General features: G+C 44.3%; 2 protein-coding genes across 3 annotated transcripts in view; both read right to left on the minus strand.

The window, feature by feature from the left end:
* The window catches only part of LOC114873596 (retinal homeobox protein Rx1-like), a 28,355-nt gene extending 24,164 nt beyond the window's left edge, over positions 1-4,191 (minus strand). The window contains exon 1 of the mRNA XM_029182075.2: positions 4,017-4,191. Within this exon, the coding sequence (XP_029037908.1) occupies positions 4,017-4,191 (175 nt within the window). The remainder of the gene's footprint in view (positions 1-4,016) is intronic.
* Positions 1-20,496, minus strand: part of LOC114873553 (peptidyl-alpha-hydroxyglycine alpha-amidating lyase 1-like) — a 74,827-nt gene that overhangs the window by 6,799 nt on the left and 47,532 nt on the right. The window lies entirely within an intron of this gene.

A 20,496-nucleotide genomic window follows, 5' to 3' on the forward strand; every position in this document is an offset into this window, starting at 1 on the left:
GCAACGCGTTCACGTCAGTTAAGATGTTTAATTGGAGTGAAAGATTAATTAGCCAAGGAAACGATTATTATAGATTTTTCTTTTCACGAGTGAAGCTGTGATTTCCTGCAGAATATCTCATGAGAACATCTCAGTTTTATTAATTATTCGCACTTCTGTTCTTATACTTGTTATACGAGCGGATTCAATAAGAGCGATCGTTTAGTTTCTTTTTAAGAGAGATAGCGATCGCTAATGAAAGGCAGTTTCTTTGGCTGAGCTGCTTCGGATAAAATTGAAGATCTCACAGTGAAAGTATGGATTTTTTTTTTTTTTTTGTTAAAAAGAGGCTGTCATCGGACTGTAAATCCCAATCATGGAATGACATAATAAAAGTTCAATGATCAACTTTCAAGTGGTACAAGTCGAGTTCACGATACCTCTCGAGGTAGGGAAGAAAGACAAGCGATTAATTGTCTTGATTCCACGGAACGACATACTTTAATTACGCGGGTGATTTGTGGAGTCCGCGTGTGATTAATTGGAAGCGTGCTCTCGAGCAGTTAGCTCGTTGCAGGCCGGAAAATCAGAAAGGATAATTGTGCGAATTACCGAACGAATTGATGCAATTACGGTGCGGAGTCTCCGCGGCATTATCGCGGCGTTAAGGAAAGTTATTCGTTCGCCCCGCGTTTCATTATGCAGCGAGGAATTAATGAAATTTGAAAGTGCATTAATCTTCTGGCTCGCGTACAAGGTAAGATTGATTGCGGCACACTTCACCGCTTCTCTTGCAACCTTCTTTTTCTTTCCTACTCCTCGCCACCTTTTTCTCTCCCCGTCGATTCTCTTATCCGACCGATTTATCTCGGCGTGTCATTTCGAATTACCTACGTACATCCTTGAGAGAGAAATTTTACGAACGCGCAACTGGACTATACGTAGTTCATTTAAGAAATTTTTCAAATTCTTAAGACTGCGGGATAACAGATGCTTGTTTAAAGCTACGAAAGTAGCCACAGTGGTACAGAAGGAGCGATAAGAATGAAAAGAAGAGGAAGAAGAAGAAGAGGAAGAAAAAGATAAGGTGGAAGGAAGAAGACGACGAAAAAGAAGTTGAAGAAGAAAGTAGATGGGGCAGGCGCGATCCATTAGTAGACACGTCAATTCAGTTCTTAAGAAGCGACTGACTTAAAGCCGCTTCCATCTATCTCTTTTTTCGGCCGCCTCTCTCTCTTCATTCTTCCCTGCTCTCCATCATACTTATTAGCGGAGGCCGACCTCCCTTTTTACCTTTTCTTCTTTCTCGCGCACGGTATCATAATTAATGATAATTCGATTAGCGGGACAAGACTGGGCTCTGGCTAAGCAGCCTCCGTTCCCTCTCTTCTCCGTTCCCCCTTTTATGTTTTTCTTTTCGCTCTCCATCGCTCCTCCATTTCTCTCCTTTCAATTATCCCGTCACGACGATGGACTATCCTGAATTGTCCAGAAGCGCGAACCCTTAAGTAGCTCAATTACTGCTCCGACCTAGCGGAAGAAATTACAGACATTCCCTCGCCCTGTTTCTCTTTGTTTTCCAACCTTTTCATTCTTTTTCCTCTTAAAACTTTCAAAAATGAAAATATTCGAGTAATTAGTACTTTTCTGATAATAGACACCGCAATGTTGTCAGCGGATTTCCTCTACCGGAAGTCCACAGTCGTTGATGGAATTTCATTGATTATTTTCCAACTCGCATCAGTATAGTTCAAACTCTGAGGTTTGCCTTATAGAGTTCCAATCGAACGCGATGAAAATCGACGGTTTAATTGCTATTACTTAATCAAGAGACGTCGAGCGACAGAGACATCCGTCGATATCGCGACGCATTAATCGGTGGAAAAAGGGAGAGCCAGCCGTCAGTGGGTCGAGAAACCGTAAAGATAAATCAGACACCGATGACGACTCTTTTCTTGCTGCGAGATCAGCCAAACACGGTGACAAACGACAAGTGCATTATGCAAAAGCGTTTCGGTTATCGATCACCGTGGCCAGGGCAACGAGATTACACGGAGCTTAGTCGTACGACAAACGGAACATCGACGAAGATCGGCAGAGGATCGAGTCTGTTAACCATTAAGAGGAGAGTTGCCGATGTGGTCCTCAATGAAAATTGGCAGGATGATAAAATCAACCTCCGTTATACGATCTAATAATTATCTCGCTAAATAATCACCCTCTATATAAAATGCCCAGGTACACGATGTCCCGTGCTCTAAGGGTTAATTCGTCCAATAGAAACGATTGCCAATGCTCGTGGTGTACCACCCTCCATGTCCATCGAATTGATACAACCTCTTCGGGTCCGTGTAATTTTTTCGTTAACAGCGGCTTTCGATGACACGCGAAAAAAAGCAACGAACCAACCAGCGCCCGTACGAAATTGTTTTGTCGATTTCGACCCTTCCGGCGAGAGCGTCGCGTCGCGTCGCGTCGATAGCGGTGCGGCCGCGTGCAGCCGATACCTTCTACATCGGTGACATCGCGAACGACAGTCGGTGGCTAGAGCGTTTTGCCGAGACAACAACCGAGTATCCAGCAGCACGACACGAGAGAAGCAACGGTTCGCTCTCGAAATTGGAATTATCGGATATACGTTTAGACGGGCCGATACAGGAGACAGGCTCGCGTTTCACCTCGTCCCGGACGACTAATTAGCGCCCGTGCACGACAACGTGCCACTAACACCGCCATACAGATCCTCGCGATACTAACGATTTTTCAATTACACCTTATGCCAGTGAAGCGGTGGAGTCGTGATTCGAGGAAAAAACTTAAGGTTGCTTATTTTGTGAATTAATAAACAAACCTTGATAAATACTAAATTTCTCAAATCTATATCGAAGAAATTATTCAGTGTGACACTGAAGCAGACGAAGTGCATTGGTCGAGAGTAGGTGTTCTGTTTGATAAGTAGCCGATTGCATTATCGGATTTAGATGATGGATTACGCGTTAGATCTTCAACTCTATTGCAATTGATTTTGGACAAACCTTTACTATTAAATAATAGGAAAAATGTGAAAGCTATACAATAAAATTATTTTAAAAATGAACCTTATACACTAAGAAATTTCGATTTGCAAGCAATTATTTTCTGATTTCTAACGCGGACAAAAAGGTGCTAATGCGTATGAGCAATTAGCGAACGCACAAGACGCATTAAGGATAGAATTATCAGGATCGTCATCTCAATTTGCTTAACTAGCATATTATTAATTGCCTCGATCGGCATGGTACACGCATACCAATGTATTTGTTCCATTAATTATGAGCGACATATCGGAACACTCATTCTGAACGTTCACTGAAAGGATTAAAAGGCGGTAAATTGAAGTTTCAGAATTTCTTAGGCCATTAAAAAATGTAAAGTTTGAAATTAATGAGAATTCTGATCGAAACTCCTGCGGTTTGATACGGCCGATTATATTGAAGTCTCGATTGGAGCGCAGGATAATAGCGAAACCAGTAATTGGATGAAATGATTGATCGAAGCTGCTTTGTTAATAAGTCTCTGAGGGTAACTTGAGCCGTTTTGGGATTTGGGATCCAGTGTCCTGGATCTAATGCAGGGGTAGCAAGAGGAACGCTTGAGAATCGATGTCGGCTCATGCGTGAATCAGTCCGTCGGACAGATCGTGCGACGTTTACAATCATTGTATGCAGATCATTAGAATAAATTGATCCTCTTAACGAATCAGTATAAATTTTACATAATTTTCTGCTATCCAAATTCTAAATTAACTCCTAACCTTTCCCCAAGTCCCTCTGACGAAAGAATCAAAACAATTTTGCAAGCAAAAATTAGCACGAGATCTAGATTATTGCTAATTAAATAGCAACATACAGGAAAGCTCAAGAAACAAATCACTGCGTAACCTTACAAGTGCCCTAAATCTCTTCGCGATGCATTGTGACAAATGCAATTCGAATAAAAGGCACACTGGCTGAAATCCAATTATTCTAAACCGATAAAGCGATGGAATGAAACGTTACCAGTGTTTTCCTGGCTGTCTCGAGCGTTATCCTCCATCTCTTGATGGCTCCTTTTGTTATTTGCAAGTCCAAGGATCGCGTCGATGCTGTGCCTGGGTGTGCTGCTCGCTGGTTTCGGCAGGACGATGTCCTGGCTATTCTGAGAGGCTGTATCAACGAGCTGCTGCGAATCCATCGTAGAAAATCCAAAAACTCGATCGCCCGCTATTTAGATCGCCAGTGAGGAAAGGATCCGTCGAATGATCCTTCGCAAACGCGCTAGTATTGAATCGACGCACGAAACGATTGTCCAGGACACGTGTCTTCGACTAGAAAATGCATTTTCCAAGATTTCACCCCTACCACGTGGCGATGTTTGTTTCTGTTAAAAATGTCCTCTTGAACACTCGATTCTTCTGGCACTATCTTGTCAATTACTGTCCACAAAGCGTCTCTAATTAGAGTATCTTTAATGAACGACAATTTCCACGCGAAGAGGCACACGATCCTGACAACGGTACCGTTTACTCCAGCCGCGTTCCATGACTGATCCTTGCGACACGACACTAATTAATTAAGCTCCAATTTCTTCAACACTATTCAATATCAGATGAATCAGTGTAAACATCTCCGGTATCGTCACAAGACTCTACCCTCGAGGAACCATTCTTTATCCTTGATTTTGTAAATAGCGTTCACGGTGTATGGTCGATCTAGAAAACCCTTCAAAGGTCGATCGGTGTGGATGAAAAGTCGAAAGTCCGTGGAAGAGGCGAGGCAAGTCAGTCACGGTGGGCCAGAGGGAAATAAAATAGTAATAGTCAGCCGGCTAAGGTGGAAGTTGTTGAGCGTGCGTCGTGCCAACGAGGACTAGTCGGTTGGCCAAGCAGCAGCGGGGTGGCCTTTGTTGTAGTAGCACACAACTACTCCACCTTGAAGAAGCGAGGCTTGGAAAGAGGTGGTCCAGCATTTGCTGAACGAGGCGTGGCTTGGTTCCACGAATCCGCTTCGCTGTTCGTTCGTTTCGGAGCCAATCGGGGCAGGGATCGAAGAACATGGCGAGACAGTGGTGCTCAAATCGTTGGACGAACGCGTCAACCCTCCCTCGCTGTATCTGGGTGGGGTTAATTCGTAGGGGTAGAGGAGGTGGTGGCTTTCGTCGGGCTTCTGTGACACCGTCCGCATACAATGCCAATTTCGCGTTCGTGTAGAAGGGTAGGTAGGGTTGTGTGAACGCTTCGAGGGACGGATACACACGAGCGATACACAGAGGGTTAGCTTCCCGTAAACGGACGCCGCACACACGCGAGACCGGTGCGGCTTGATTCTTGCGGCGGATTCTGGCATTCCCTGTAATTGCCAGAAATGAGGTAAAGCTTACCGCTTACGCCGAGCCTTCTACGCTTCTACGACTTGGCGTGCGCTACCCCCTATTATGCGTGCACCGAGCGAGATCGCGACGCCTAGCCTGTTGGCGACTTTTCGAAGACAATTGTTTCTAAGCCAGTTAACTCGTTGTACCAAGCTTGCCTCTCCGTCTAATTGCTTCGTTTCGATCTCCTGCAGCTTGCTTTTATATTTTTCCAAATATTTGGAATTATTATCCAATTATTTGATTAAATTCAAAACGACCAATGTAAAATTCCAATGTTAGGGGTATCTGGCTATTACAAAGGAAAATGGTGCGTGAACCATCGGTCCATAGTTGATACAATGTTATTTCCCGGGCGATCTCGATATTCCGTGTTTTCGGCGGTCGATCGAAACCGCAGCCGAACCACAGACACTGCGACAGATTTTTATCTCGATTTCCTTTCACAAACTTTCGGAATTAGCTTCGTGACAAAGAGACAAGGAGAACGGACGGTTTTCGCTCGTCTGGGACGGCTCGCCGCGTCCGGCATGGAAGTTGTTTCTTTTTCGTTCGCGCAACCGAAGACCGGCGTGCACAAAACAAATCCCCGTTTTTCCCATTCCACATTCGATTCCGCGTATCGTCGTTACCATTTGGCGTTTTAGCCCAGGGGGAAGTGTACGCCCACAAAACCGCGACACAAAAGATATCCGCCTGTAGCGAAACAGTAGCTGTTCAAAATCGATCCGGCTAAATCCAGCCAAATTATACGTTTCGGCCCGATTCACGTTCCTTTTGTTAGCAGAAAAAGCCTACCGCCTGGACCACGCGTCCCGATTATAATTGTCCTACGAAATAGCGCGCCAACCGTATTTCACGGACGCCTAAACTGAAGTCATTGGAAATTATAAGTATTCCTCTGATGAGAAAATTTAATTTCAACCCTTTGCGATCTATCGATCTTTAATTCGCTCGAAAGGATTCGTACAATATTCCCACGTGGCACGGGCTGTCGTACATCGAATATACACGCGTTAACAAGCACCGCGCGTTTTCCATGGGGGTAATCTGAGTCAGGAATCTGGCTCGTGGTGGAGGAAAAGGCTTTTAGGTCCCGTAGAAATCAGATCAGAAGTTGCATTTAACCGGATCCCACTTACCGCGATAAATATCTGTCAGAGGATCGAGGGACCGAGCTCGAGAGTTGGATCGGCGCGATTATTTGGTGCCTGGCCCGGTTAAGAAGCAACGGGAGCACTTAGCTCCAGTTTTAGCTAATTTCCTGAGCGTTGATCCTCGACGAAACTCAGGGGATCCCAGAGTTCCGGTCTCTCTTGTTAGCTCGAAAAACTCTCAGGTAGTCGTGACGGTTAAACGTTTTAACCTGTTTGACGTATTGGAAGCGGCTGATACCGTCCCGGCTGACAGATAAGCGAATTCCTCGTCTAATGTTTACCTTCTGTCTGACAAAATTGGCGTATTCTATTATGGAAGATTTATTTTTTGATTTGAGGGGAGGTAAATGAAAAGTCGCTTCAGTTTCAAAAGTTAAAAGAGAATTTAAACTGTCGAAGTAGCCTCGATATTCTCCGATCTAAAAGAATTTTATACGCTTGTAAGAACGCAGCATACGGGTAAGGTAGTCCATTCTTGGCCCAATAAAGGGAGGAAAATCGAATCTCTTGGAAATTACCTAAAATCTGTACCTATAGCCGGTGTATTAGGAGCGCGGGGCTGCTCATTGTGATGCTCGTCTCGTAGATCAGCGATCAGGATCGATCGGTCGCTCACAATGGCGCGTGTCCTGGCCGTCGAAAGGAGCAACGTGGACAGAGGCGAGGAAAATTGTTTGCAAATCGGACGCAAGCCTTCGAAAACAGGGCACAATGAAGGAAAACTAGGCCGGCTATTCACGCGAATCCACGCAGCTGCGTTTTTACTGGGCCTCGATCACCGAGATAAGTCTAATTTCGTTGTGTCCCGGCATTGAGACCGTTTCACAGCGGCTGAATCCGCTCCAATTTTCCTTGGACGATTTTTCAGCCGCTGCTTCTTCGTGCGCGACGATCACGAGGTGCGAAACGGAAAGATGAAAGGAATCCAAAGCGCGTCGATGTTTTCGCGGAAGAAAAGCTTGTTTGGCCCACGGTAGCCACGGGTGGCGTTGTTCGAGTGTATCGCTATTGTTAATGTTAGACGGATTTCGCGACAGGTTTTGGGAAAACTCGCAGCGGGGTGTACGGTGAGAAAACCACTCGAGAAGGATCTTCAGATTTCCGACGGTTAATCCGTCGTACGTCACTGTAAGCGTTCGAGTAATCTTGAAATTGTACTGGAAGAAGGTGGAACTCGAAGGTATCAGAAGTGGGAAATAACGATACGGTTCTTGAAGAATATTAATTTCAGTCCCGATTTTTCGAATATCCACACACCCCTACTTATTTCTTTGCAGCTTTGCACTTGTCGTTCATATTCTATAGAACTGAATAATCTGCAGTGAACCAAGTAAAAATACGTTAATTGAAGTTGCGGAAAACTTCAATGAATTATATTTCATTGTCTGCGCGAAACCGCGGCAGTTCACAGAATACCTCGAATTTAGACAATTTCATTTTTGACATTTTCCACAGCTTCGATTCGTTCGTCCCAGTCCCAGTGGCGTAGCAGGCAGCGATCGAAGTCCGTGCCACAGAAATAATAACGACTCGAATAGAATCGCTGGCGAAATGAAAAAAAAGAGGGAAAATTTGTCGTGGGTGAGAAGGGGGTCGAAATTGAGTTAGGAAAGTTTCGGAAAACTCGACTACGCGTTCAGTACAATGCGCATTTCTAACAATTCCGAGAGCGCGTTCGTATTGCTTTTTAATTCAAATTCACCGATAGCCGACGGTCGGCTGTTCGCAAGAATAGCAGCCCGGCGAAACGCAATTTCGCGTTCGCAATTTCTTCGACAATGGCTGACAATCGCGCAATAACCCGGCCGGGAAAGCCGGGAAAAATCGGCCACGCCACGAAAAAGCACCGCCAATCGAGCGTTCGATTTTGTTTACGCTAATATCGATGAAGAGAACGAAGAGGATCGTCAAAGCGGCCAGATCGGCAAAGGGCTACCACCGGAACTCTCTCCTTCTTCGAGACGTGAAAACGAAATTTCGGAATCAACCAGCAAAAAGGACCGGCGACGCGTCGTTCGCGATGGATCGCGTTGAGAATCACTGAGACTGCATATCCAGAGAGCAAATTACCTTTGCAGCCCACAGGACAAAATTGTTCGTCCCTCTCTCGCTGTCGACCGGTCGGGCACGTTTGTCTCCTTTTACTCTGACCCCTTCTCTTTCTCCGGTGTACACCTCTCTGTCCGCTCTTCCCTCCTGCCTTCTCCTCGTCCCGATTCCATCGTCCTCCGTGGTACTCCGGCTTAATTAACTGTGTATACACTGCAGTCAACTCCTACCGTTGTCTTGCTCCCGCCAATTGGAGCTCGAGCCGAGTGCTCCGCCGCCGACGACGGCGGCGACGACGACGACGACACACGCCACGGGTATCCCCCGTTTAATTCTCGCGGCATGATTTCATCAAGTCAACCATCTCCAAGCTGCGTCTCGCTCGTACCGTTTCCTCCTTGCTCACTCGTTTCACCGAGTCCGCGTCAATTTAGGACGGCCGAGACGTCATGTCACCGGGGCAAATTAGTTAACCACCGATTGTCGATTGTCATATCATTGTGTTCGCTGAACAGACCCGCTTCGAGAATTCGTTTTGATTGGATGGAGGTGATCGTGTGAACGAGGAACGATCGAATTGCTATTGGTAGCCGAGGTGATGGATAATTGTCGCTCGGTTATGACGACCCGAGAAGATACTGTTGATACGAATGAAGAACTGAAGCTACAGGATTACGATTTGAAGCTTTCGAGCTTACAACTTCATCAAGAGTCTCGGAACATTCTGATCTGACATAGTAAGATACCCATTTGACATGCATAAGGAAGATAGCTGAGTTCCAAGACGAATACCGCAGTACCTTTAATACCAAAGAATCGAAATAGTATATTTCAGGTATTGGTATCCAAAGAAAATTGCATTCTATGAAGTGTTCGTCAGGATAAAAAAAATACATGTGCCGCAAGCGTGATGCACAAACGAACGAGATTCAGCAACACAATGATGGTGGTCGATCCCTCGGAACGGTGTCGCGGGAAACGGCCAAAATCGCGGCGAAATCTCCTCGACGCCTGCGTTATCGCCCCCGTTTCATCAGAGCGAAGGCGAGAGGGTAGAGAGAAGAAGAGGGCAACGAGCGGCGAAGTGGGAGAGACAACGATTTGGCGTGTACAAAAAGCACAAAATTAAATTTCGGTCCCCTCGCGTACGCAATATACGAGGCTTGCTGTATATTCCAACCGGGAAGGGACGCGAGGTCCTCTCCAATGGCGTTTAGCGGTACGTTAACTATCATTCGGTCTCGCCCTGGGGCCAATTCGCTAACCCGTGTTTACCGATGCCCAGGGCGCTGTTAAATAAACTACGGGGACGAGACCTGGGGTCAGACAGTCGTACGCGCGATTAAAAGCGTAACCATCAGCGGGAACCACTTGGAGGAACGCCATCATTCGGACCGGGACCTTCTGTTATCGGACTGCAAACAAATGCCCTTATTCTATCCCCATTTACCTTGTAATCTTGCTACAGATTCCGAATGAGTAGGCTACCCTAACTTATAAATAGATTATAACTATAGTAGAAAAATAAATATCTAGAGATATCCTCAACTACCACAGTTTTATCTTTAAAAAAGAGCTGCACAAGAAAAAACGTTCGACAAGCTAATTCGTCGAAACGTCAATCCAGAGAAACCATTTAGGAGCACCCGCTTCCACGATAAATCCTTCGATTACATTCGTTTTATCTGTGCAATTACATCGTCATCAGCATCCCGTCATTTCTATTACTTTTCGATTTCAGCGTGTCTGAAACGTTTCGTCAATACGGCGAGGGTACTAATTTCATCAAGAGCGGATCAATCAAAGATGAACGATAAACTGTGGAGATAAGGGTGGCTGAGGGTACGTTCTCGCGTATACGCGTCCACTGTTAGGCGTTATCAAATTTGAAATCGATTACGGGCTTTGTCGTAAAATCGGATCGCTGCAGATGGACCAACCTCGCTTCCTGCTGCGTGCATATGTGCAAGATACACCGGCAGGAACGCGCTAGGCGTGTGCTGCAACTTGCCACGTATTTATCCCTGTTGGATACCTTTGTAGCCGATACGAGAGTACCCTTTCGGGCCATGTGTTCCGTTTACCGAGTCTTTCTTTCCTCTCTCTTACTCGTTCGTTCTCCCTTTGATCATTATTACTTGTTACCAACGGTGATCCGTGCTTGCAATAATTGCAATGCGATTTTTGTCAACGAGTATCTTCTTTTAGTTCAAAAGTCACAGCTCCGGTATCGACTCGTCTTTTGTTTTTTGTTTTTTTAATAAAGAAAAATGTTATTGAAAAGCGTCACCTTGAAAATACAATTTTCCCCGTGGTAATACGTGCTCGTTTGAAACGAACAATTTTTCTCACCGTCGCGTCCCGACGCGGACAATAAAGACACGACGAACGTCAATTATAAAATTCTATGGGTTCTCTCGTCTAAATAGCCGGGGAACAGCGGTGGCGTCGAGTAATGTCTGGCGAACGAGGCCGGAAGCGAAACGACAGCCGGAATCCGCAAAAGTCGAGCGAAGAGCGAGTAACGAGATCACGCTAACAGAGTTCATCCGGCTCGTTTATCAAGCGCACGAGCTTCCAGCTTGCACGAGCATCAAATTCCGAGATGCGTAAGGCATCAGACAATTTTCCTTCGCTTTTCTCCTCGTTCCTTTCACCCATTCACGGTGCCACATTGGGGTGGTAGCGACGGTGGTGGTGGTGGTGGTGGTGGTGGTGGTAGTTCACATTCATCTGGAACGTGGTCGTGGTCGTTTATGCGAGCGGAATTTTCACGTGCACGGCTGACTCGGCTTTATAAATCCGATGTTCGACGACGTTGTGTGTTGGGATTCGGTGGTGGCGAGACGAGGGAAGACGAGGCAAGACGAGGCGAGACGAGCGCCCTCCGCCAGCCATGTTTGCGGGTTTATAAATTGGGTTCGGCGCTGGGGATTTTTCTATTAGGACAAAATTGGTTCTTTCAACCGCCACCAGGAGGGCGGTTGGTCCTACCCTCTACCTCTCTTCAGCCCACGTTCCTCGTTTCAGAACCGACGGCCTTCCACTCTCCCCGAACTCTCGTCGATCCTCTCTTCGTGCATGTACTCTTCCACTCGCTTTCTCCCTTTTCTTCTCTCTTCCTCTCTTTTCCCACCCCTTCGCTACCGCTCCTCCTCCTCTCTCCTCGTCTCTCGCGAACGAACGAGAGGTCCGCTATGATGGGGTGATTTGCCAGGGGCTGATGTACCCCGGCAAGGGGAGGGGATGCTCGTAGCAGCTCTCAAAAGTCGATATTTCCGTCACCGGTGTTATCGGTGTTTCCTACATTCTGTGTCCAGCGTCACCATAAACGAGGTTACCGATCAAAGTGCCGTCGTCGTCGCCGCCGCCGCCGCCGCCGCCGCCGTCGTCGACCTGGCATTCTTACGTTTTCAGAGGACCAGTCCAGCCTCCACGAATTCTCGTCACCAATCGTTTCTTCAGCTTCTGCGATGTCCTCCTTATCTTTTCCTTTAATACTGTCCGAGAAGAATAACCGTTCGCGAAGAAAGTACAGTAACGAATCGGATAATTCAGGCTGGAAAAGCGCTGAGACGAGAATGCAATTACTCGGTAATCGCTACGGTACAGCTTTCATTGCCGCGCACTTGCACCTTCGTTAAGGCTAGTTTTCGCGAAAACTTTTCCAACAGAAATTTTCAGTATAACTTGTTAACATAAGCAGATTACGGAACAATTATTCGACAGATTTTACGTCGTCGCGTTTAAAAGATGTTTCAGAATGACGTATGATATTGCACGATCTTCGAATCGAATTACGTGACTTTTAGGGAATTTCGAGATTGGAATTGCGAAATTGCCGCACGAAATAACTTAACTCGGTTAAACGTGCCTCTCGAACGGCTTCTCGAAGTGCTGATCAAACTATCCTCGAGCAAAGCTGCGAAACACTTTGGAATCGGGTCTTATTAGTTTCCTTATTCACGAGTTACTTTGGCACCGATACTTAACGAGAGAATCTAATTAATCGCGTTCGCTCAGCATCGCCGGAATTAATTAGATCGTACCGCACGATTAATGGGACGATTGTTCGTGATACTCGATTTTAAGCGGCCCTCGACGATGTTTTTCCTTTTTGTCCGGTTTTTTCTCCCTGTTCCCTTTTTCCTTCTTTTCCCGGTGGTTCCACAGCGCGGCTGATTAGTCGCCGCCATTTTTCCATCGGGCCAACCTATTATCGGCCATTGAGGCAAGTACCGGCTAACCGGAATAGAAGTTTAATCAGGTTTACCACGGAGAATCGGGGCGATTTCACAAATACCAGCGAAAAACGAAATTCGAAAATGTTAATTTACAACACTGCCGTTATTTTCCTTATAATAATTTAATAAATAATAAATTTACAAAAAGATGGGATCAAAGTTTAGGAGGACAAACGGTTAGCCTAATCAAAGCGTCCCAATAAGGTAAGTTGCTCGTCGAGATTGCACATCACCGAGTTTCTAACAATATTGCCACAACGGAACGTTTCTCCAAACAGAAAACGTTTCCGAGCGTGGTGTGCGCAAGGGTGGCAGAGTAGTCGCTGCAAATATAATAAGGGAAGATAATGGAACCGGCTTCCGTAACGAGCAACAATCAAATCGTGCTGTCTCTCGATTTCTTCGCCCGGCAATCTCTGTCGCGAGTCATCCCCACCCTCTTTCCTCCCTATGAAAACGAACGAAATTATTCGATTTGCCCGACGTGGAAGTCGAAAGTTATCGAAAGTCCCGCGGGGGGTGAACTCGGTCCGAGAAACGGTACGTAAGAGGGTGAGCCTCGGTCATTTGGCTTGACTTCATAAGTCATTAGAATCAACCCTGAATCGAATCGTTTGTCACGAAACACCCGGTACAAAGAGAAGCAGACGAGGACAGTGAGAGGACAACGCAACGGTATAAACGGTACACCGCGGGGGTTAGCGAGCAACAGAGAAAACGAGGAGGAAGGGGGTGCGCGCCTAACCAAATTACATCAATCCCATTTCACATCGTTTTGACATGGCAATTGAGTTGAGTCCCGCGCAACTGTTATGTTTTTGCCGGTATGCGGGAGCGAGAGAGGAACGTACGAGAAGGAGTACGGCGGGGGCGAAGGAACATCCTCGATTCGTCGAGTGGAGCTACCCCTCGCGAGAAACGTTCAAGTTTTCGCCCCTCCGTTTTCGAGCGGACCGCAGAGAGCGAGGGGCAAGTGCCTTAACTTTTCCTTATCGAAAATAAGTCGTTAGCTGGCCTTTCATCTTTAAACGAGTTTTCGCGGTGCCCTGACTTTTTACCCGGCCCTCTCTTTCCCTCTCGTTTCTCTTCCTTATTCATCCTACCGTCCCGTATTTCTTCGCTGTCCCTCTTATTCCAGCCACTTTTACCCGCGTTGCCTCGGTTTAAGGGATTTTTCAATTTCACCGTGAGAAGCTAATTCAATTTCTGAACGGGACCGATGCGGAGCAAAGGACCGGTTATCCGTGACACTTGTTCGTTACGCTTGATGAAAACGTGACGTGCGTAAGGAATTATTCACTCGAATGAACTGCATCCATGATGAGGATTTTACGACCTCTTAATTGTATTTATACACTGTTGCTAATTGACTCCCGGTTGATGCAATCTACCCGATGAGACGAGTCGTCGAGCAACTGTGAATTTGTTACAGCTCGTTTCTCGCTTTATTTTTTTCAGGAACTATTAAATATTCAAGGGAGCCGTAATGGCTCGAGGTGTAATTAAAACGACACTGTAGACACAACCTGCTCTTGTAAATATCTTTCAGGGCGAGGATTTACAACTTTGCCTTGCCTTGCCTTTCCTGCAGGCTCGTTAATTATGGATGATAGCTTTTATCCTCTGAAATTATTCGAAATCTATTTTTTTGAAATTTCAGATTCTCAAATAGGTACTCTTCGAGTATCGCACCCTTTCAATGGGTGAAAGGAAAATTGTTTCTTGCCCTTTTAGGGGGGATAAAAATAAAGCTGGAAGGAAACGTGTTGCCTCATTGTCGGCATTGCTCGAGGGGTAAGCGTGAAGCAACGGTCCCCTTCCTCTTGTCAGCCTCGTGGTGTGGCTTAGAAGAGTACAATGCTGTAAAACCGCCAGCAATCCGCTTACCAAGTGACATCTTTACGCAATTACCAATAATTGGTGGCTGGTCGAGGCCCAAAGCCTCGTAAACCTAATTAGGATAAAGAATGCAATCGGAGACGTTCCGAGGGGTGGCTCGCACGGCGATTCTTATGCACGCGGTTTCATACGCACTTAAAACGAGAATTTATTTCCTTTATTTCAATAACGACGAGCATTTAAAAATTATTTTTGCCTCGCGTTGCTTCAGATTTTTCAAAGCGAAGATGTTCATTAAGGGTGTAAATTTTAGTTACAGCGAAATTATTATTGCGCCCTGATGCGTTTTCAGAGGAAATATCATTTTAATTCGATTCGTTCATTATTTCGGTATAAATGGTTTAATGCTCTGCTACCATTTCAGACCAATCTCTATAATGAAAAATTTACGTCCGGTGCAGTGTTAAAGAAAATTTAATAAACTGACGTAAAGGTTAGCCCATTTTGATTCTAAATTAACCGTTTAATTATGAATGTAATATTTCGTGTAATTAACGAACAGTTGGATCGCACGGTTTCATTTTCTCCCAACAGATGAGAAGGTGAATAAATTCAGTTTTCAATTTTACTAAATTTTTGATTCTTGCGTTAAATCACGGTGATTCGTGACTCGACTTCTCGTCGACCTCGACGAAAACGTAATCGATTCACGGCGCGAACGTGATAATCGCATTATCGAAATCGAGTAATAATCGAATGAAAGCATTTCGTCCCGACCCAGATGAGCGTCTTAACGAAGTTCCACCGAATTATCAGCAATTATCGGTCCTTCGGTGTAATTCTGTTAGCCAGGCTGAAGTTGGAAAAGGCGCCAACTAAAAGCGTGTTCCATCAAAAGGTCAAATCAGATTTTAACCCCGACCGTCCGACCTGAATCCTCTCGATTAAATCAGAATTTTCTCTTCCGCGCCTTCTTGATCCAACAATGAAGAGAAACTAACATCGAGTATATTTTCCTCGAGCGAATGTATTTCGACTCTCAAGAAAATCGTGGAAAATGAAAAAGGTGAAGTGGAACCATTGACGAGAAGTCTATAAAAGGAACCACGAAATTTACCCTCCACCCTCGAGCAATGTGGCATCGAGTCCCGTTCATGCTCGAATTGTAACCATTGGCGTAACTGAAGTGGGTTAACTTCACCAGAAATTATAGAAATAAGTGAAAATGAACTTTGATCGATTTCAATTTTCTACACCTTATTTTTAACGTTTCATCTCATATATTCTATGTAAAGTAGAATAAAAATTTCAATTAATTACCACCCCTGCGACAAAGCAGTTATCAGTGCATAACAACCAACTTGAGGAATTGGCGATACTAGACACTTAAAATTTTTAGTAAAGTTAAGGAACTTGATCTTATTACAATTTTATAAAAATCCCAGTTACGCCAATGACTGTAACCGATACGTTTGTAAGGGAAACCAAGATCCGTTGATTCCGCCTTCGAGCACAATAAAATTGCCCTTTCAACGAGCACAGCTCGCGACACGATTCTCGCGAGCAAACAGGGATGAAGAATCAAGAGAAACCGAAAGAAAGAGCGAGTCTTTGGCAAGAAGAGGAGAATGTGAAAATGTTGAAGAACCTAACACGCGACAAAGGGTATGCATGGAGGAGGGCAAAGGTAAGGGGTGGTGGGCCAGAGAGGGTGAGAGCAGGGGGTTCGCGAAGAGGGAGGAGAAACATACGTAAACACATGTTACAGTTGGGAAAGCACTTCTGTTAGAGGGTCTCTTTCTAAGAGACGGCTTATAACATGCCAGACGAGGTGAAGGAAACGTCTCTTACTTCTCGAAACGACGTGTGGCGACAATTCTATTGTACATTCCATTCGGTCGGCCGCTTTGAGATACAAGCATGCACATTCTTTGTCCCAACGAGCTTCGAGTAAGGTCAGACCACGGAGGGGTAGAGGCTCGATCTGTACGGTGCACGAAAGGAGAGGATTAGCGAAGGTTGAGAGAGGTATTTTGACACCCCGTATAATGCCACGACCACGGGGTGCACCCAATTAGGTAACGTTTGGGGCGTGAAGGGCCCAGTTTTGTGGCGGGAATAAGATACAAAACTATCTCGTCAACGGCACCCGTGCACGTTCAATGCACCAAAACTTCCCACCCTATTCAACGAATCGTTTAGGATCTTTCTTACCGGCAGAATGGAGATGTTTAGAAACATTTTCTTCCACCCCTGTTCGCGCGACATTGTAGTATTTTAAACAATAAAACTGGTACCCGAAATTTTCAGGTTCTCCTCCACCTCTGTTATCCAACTGTCCAACCGGATGCTATTAAAAATTAACTATATCTAATGATAAAACTTTACCCCCTTGGATGAGCGAATCGTTGGAATTATCATAGAGATTCTCGGCAGTGATGTTGTAAAAGAAGGTGCAAGCGTGGAACCGATTAAAAGCGGGCTTTTTATCTGGGCTGTGGCGGTCGTACAGTGACGGATCAAGCAAAGTTCACCGGGTGACACGATTCCTCGCCATAATCTCGCGGTCGAGACGAAGGAAATTTCCTCGAGGCTGTAGCAGCCGGTCCCGAGGAACACGCCTCGATCAGCCCCGAGATGATGGACCAATACCGTCGTCGTTCTAGCGGGAAAATAATGAAATTTGCAGGATAATCGGTAGGCAATTCATAGTCGCTGAGTGGTTTCTATTAAGGCTAACGACAACCAGCACCGAAAGGGGCTCTACCAGTACTCGAAGGAAGACAATCTCCCGTGAGGAGATGGGTCTTTTTTTATTATCCCTCCTCGTCTCTACCGCCAATCGCGAGGATCTATTTCCTATCGGCCGACTCGTCTCTTTCTTTTTCACCTCTTTACTCGGAGAACTGCGACACGATTTCTCCTCCTGTTCCTCTCCCACTCCTTTTATATCTTCTACACCTTCCCTCTCGAATCGTCTGCCTCTTTCCTTTGACTCTTCAGGCTCATCCGTCCGCTTCTCTGCCTCACCTGTGGAGCTGACGAGGCTCAGGTGGGAAGCAGGCGTAAGCGGAATCGTCGCAGAGTTGATTTTACGTCGGCTAATGTCGTTTCGCTTTTAATGAACTTCTACGTTCGTTAAGTACGTTTCTCCATCTCCGTCTTGCCAATCTGCGAACCGGCTTCTTTGCTACTGCATCCGATTGACTGTGACAGGATTTTTCAACAGGACACTCCAAACCCATAGAGGTTTGCTTGGATTTTAATGAAATTAAGAGTGGAAGGATATCTTTGACTAGTCTTCATTTTCTCTGACACTTTCACCATGTTTCATTGGTATTTGAAAGTTTGCAAACTGGCAGAGTGGCTTCTTACATTAGTTGGTACATCGGTGCAAGATGTCGCTACCATGATTTCTCTTAAAAACAATCTACAATTTTTTTTTCTAATTAGATATGTACATATATTCTATTTGTGACCGACATCAGATATATACATCTCGTTATCGAGCACGTAAGAGCACAGTACTGGCGGACTTGGTGAAATAAAAAGGCGATTATCGAATAAAAAAGGAGATTGTATATCGTTAATAGACCAAGTTTTTTAATGGTACAATTTTTAGAACACGGTCGAGGCCTATCGTCGATGCCACTTTAAATATCAATTGCATCATGTAAATGGAAAAATATACCCGACCGATGGGAGCGTTTAAAATATTGTCAATGGTCATTGATAAGAATTGCTTGTTACTCGTTGCTCTGCTTTTGTTGTTCCCCAGGGAATCACGTCACGATTACGTCGTCACCTTGTCGCAGCAGGCTTGTCACTGACCAGTCTGATAACCTCTGAACACTCATTGTAAATTAGTCGTTCACTTTCGTCTGCTAATTGCCATCTCTCTATGATAATTATTTCTTTTGCTTTTATTGGCGTTTTGAAAATATTACAGTGGCTGATTACGATTGTGATTTTGATTGAAAAAAGTGTTAACTTTTGATAGTGATTTAGCAAGAACAAGGAGGGGGCCAATTACAAGATATTAAAATAAATTTTTTTTTCTTATCTAAAATATTTTCAAAAAATGAAAATTATAAATAAAAAGAATGCGATAATCCTATAATACTCGAAGGTTGTCTATAATTGTATTGTTTTCACCGACGAATAAACGTCGTCTGTTATCCCTCCATTATCGTTCTGACGCTTGTTTAGCAAAACGAAAAGTAAAAACAGGATAGCAACAGTGACATTATCAGACTGATATACAGTAATCAACCACGTGCTCTTCTTATTGGGATTCCTTTGATCCACGGCGTCATTTAACGTCATTGAACTCGAAATATTCGTCTACTGTTTCTATGATACCGAAAGAACAAAGCTTACTATCAAATTAGAATCTTTTTCTCAATGCTATACAATCAATTTAATTTAAATATAAACTAAGTGTTTCGCACATGACGAACTCGATATTCTGTTTTTTCTCTGATTGCGTAATGGATTAGTAGCGGAGAGATAAAGTGATGGCATCAGTCATTTTGCATCACGTTCCACATTAAATTCCTAATATATAAACTCCTAATATATTTCATATATACGTGACAATAACATTGTTTAATTGTCACTTTGTCACGTTACCTTTACACATGTTACAACTTCTGCATATTTCTATCATTTTTGCATCATTTTTTGTATCTTATTTATACTTAAATACATAAACATTGGCAGCCTAATTAAGTAAAGTCATCCGCCTTGTCTGTCGAGGAAAATGATCACGAAATAGGAACACAATCAAGTAAATCCTCGTCGTGTTTTGCATCAGAACATAGCTTACGAAATTTCATGTATTAGATTAGCGCAAAGAAAAAATAAAGAAAGTGGCGTGCTCCCAAGTTTCTCGGGTGGGAGTAGCTTGACTCGCGAAAGATACATACATTGTCTGCTAAAAATTTTAAGTAATTACAATTATTGCATAGTGTTCTATGCAAAATAATAAAATTACTGGCACCAAACTCACATATTTTGCGTTTATTCATTGATGAATCTACCATATTTTAAAAATGGATTAGATTAAATGAAGTTACTCCTAATTAATTCAATACCCCTTTAAAAATGTTCCACAAAATTATGTTGCATCCTGAAATGTTCTATTTCACGATCAATAGCAAAAAAGATTGATACAAACGTAACGAGGAATGGGAAACTTTCGAACGGCAGTGTACTTACGTCAAACGGAGTAACCAATAGAAAAGAAAAAATTTATCAAGCCAGATTAATTATCATTTATTTCTCAGCCCCGGTACGAGAATCGAATGTCACGGTTCGTCGAAGATCTATCGCTAATCGTCCTTGTTGCTCGACTTACTGTACGATCAATAATCCATACGAAACTGAAGGGGGAATCTTCGCGTCCTCGTCGATTTGGATCGACGTCAATCGTTTGTTTATCAATGTTTCCGCGACTTCTCGTAAATGTAGCATTTTTTAAATTCTCCCTCGCCGACAATATTATAGACGGCAACAAAGAACCTCTACCGCCTTCTAACGAGCTGATAAGGGCTAGAAACAATTGTAGAAGGATGCATATTTTCTTTGGGAAATAGATAAACTGTTGGTGAAGACGAAACATCTCCCAGTAATTTCGTAACGAGTAAAGTAATCTCTACGACATGCCCCGTCAACGTGATCCTCTATCCAAAAAGAAAAGAAAGAAGATTCTACATCAAATTTTATCGACGACGCGTGTATTTTATTGTAAAAGTATCGTTCTTAATTAGAAAATTTTATAATGTATAATAGCGTGTTTTTCATTAACTAAGGACATGGAAAATTCTTTCCGGATCTCT

The sequence above is a fragment of the Osmia bicornis genome, chromosome 13 (assembly GCF_907164935.1).
Source record: "Osmia bicornis bicornis chromosome 13, iOsmBic2.1, whole genome shotgun sequence".
NCBI lineage: Eukaryota > Metazoa > Arthropoda > Insecta > Hymenoptera > Megachilidae > Osmia > Osmia bicornis.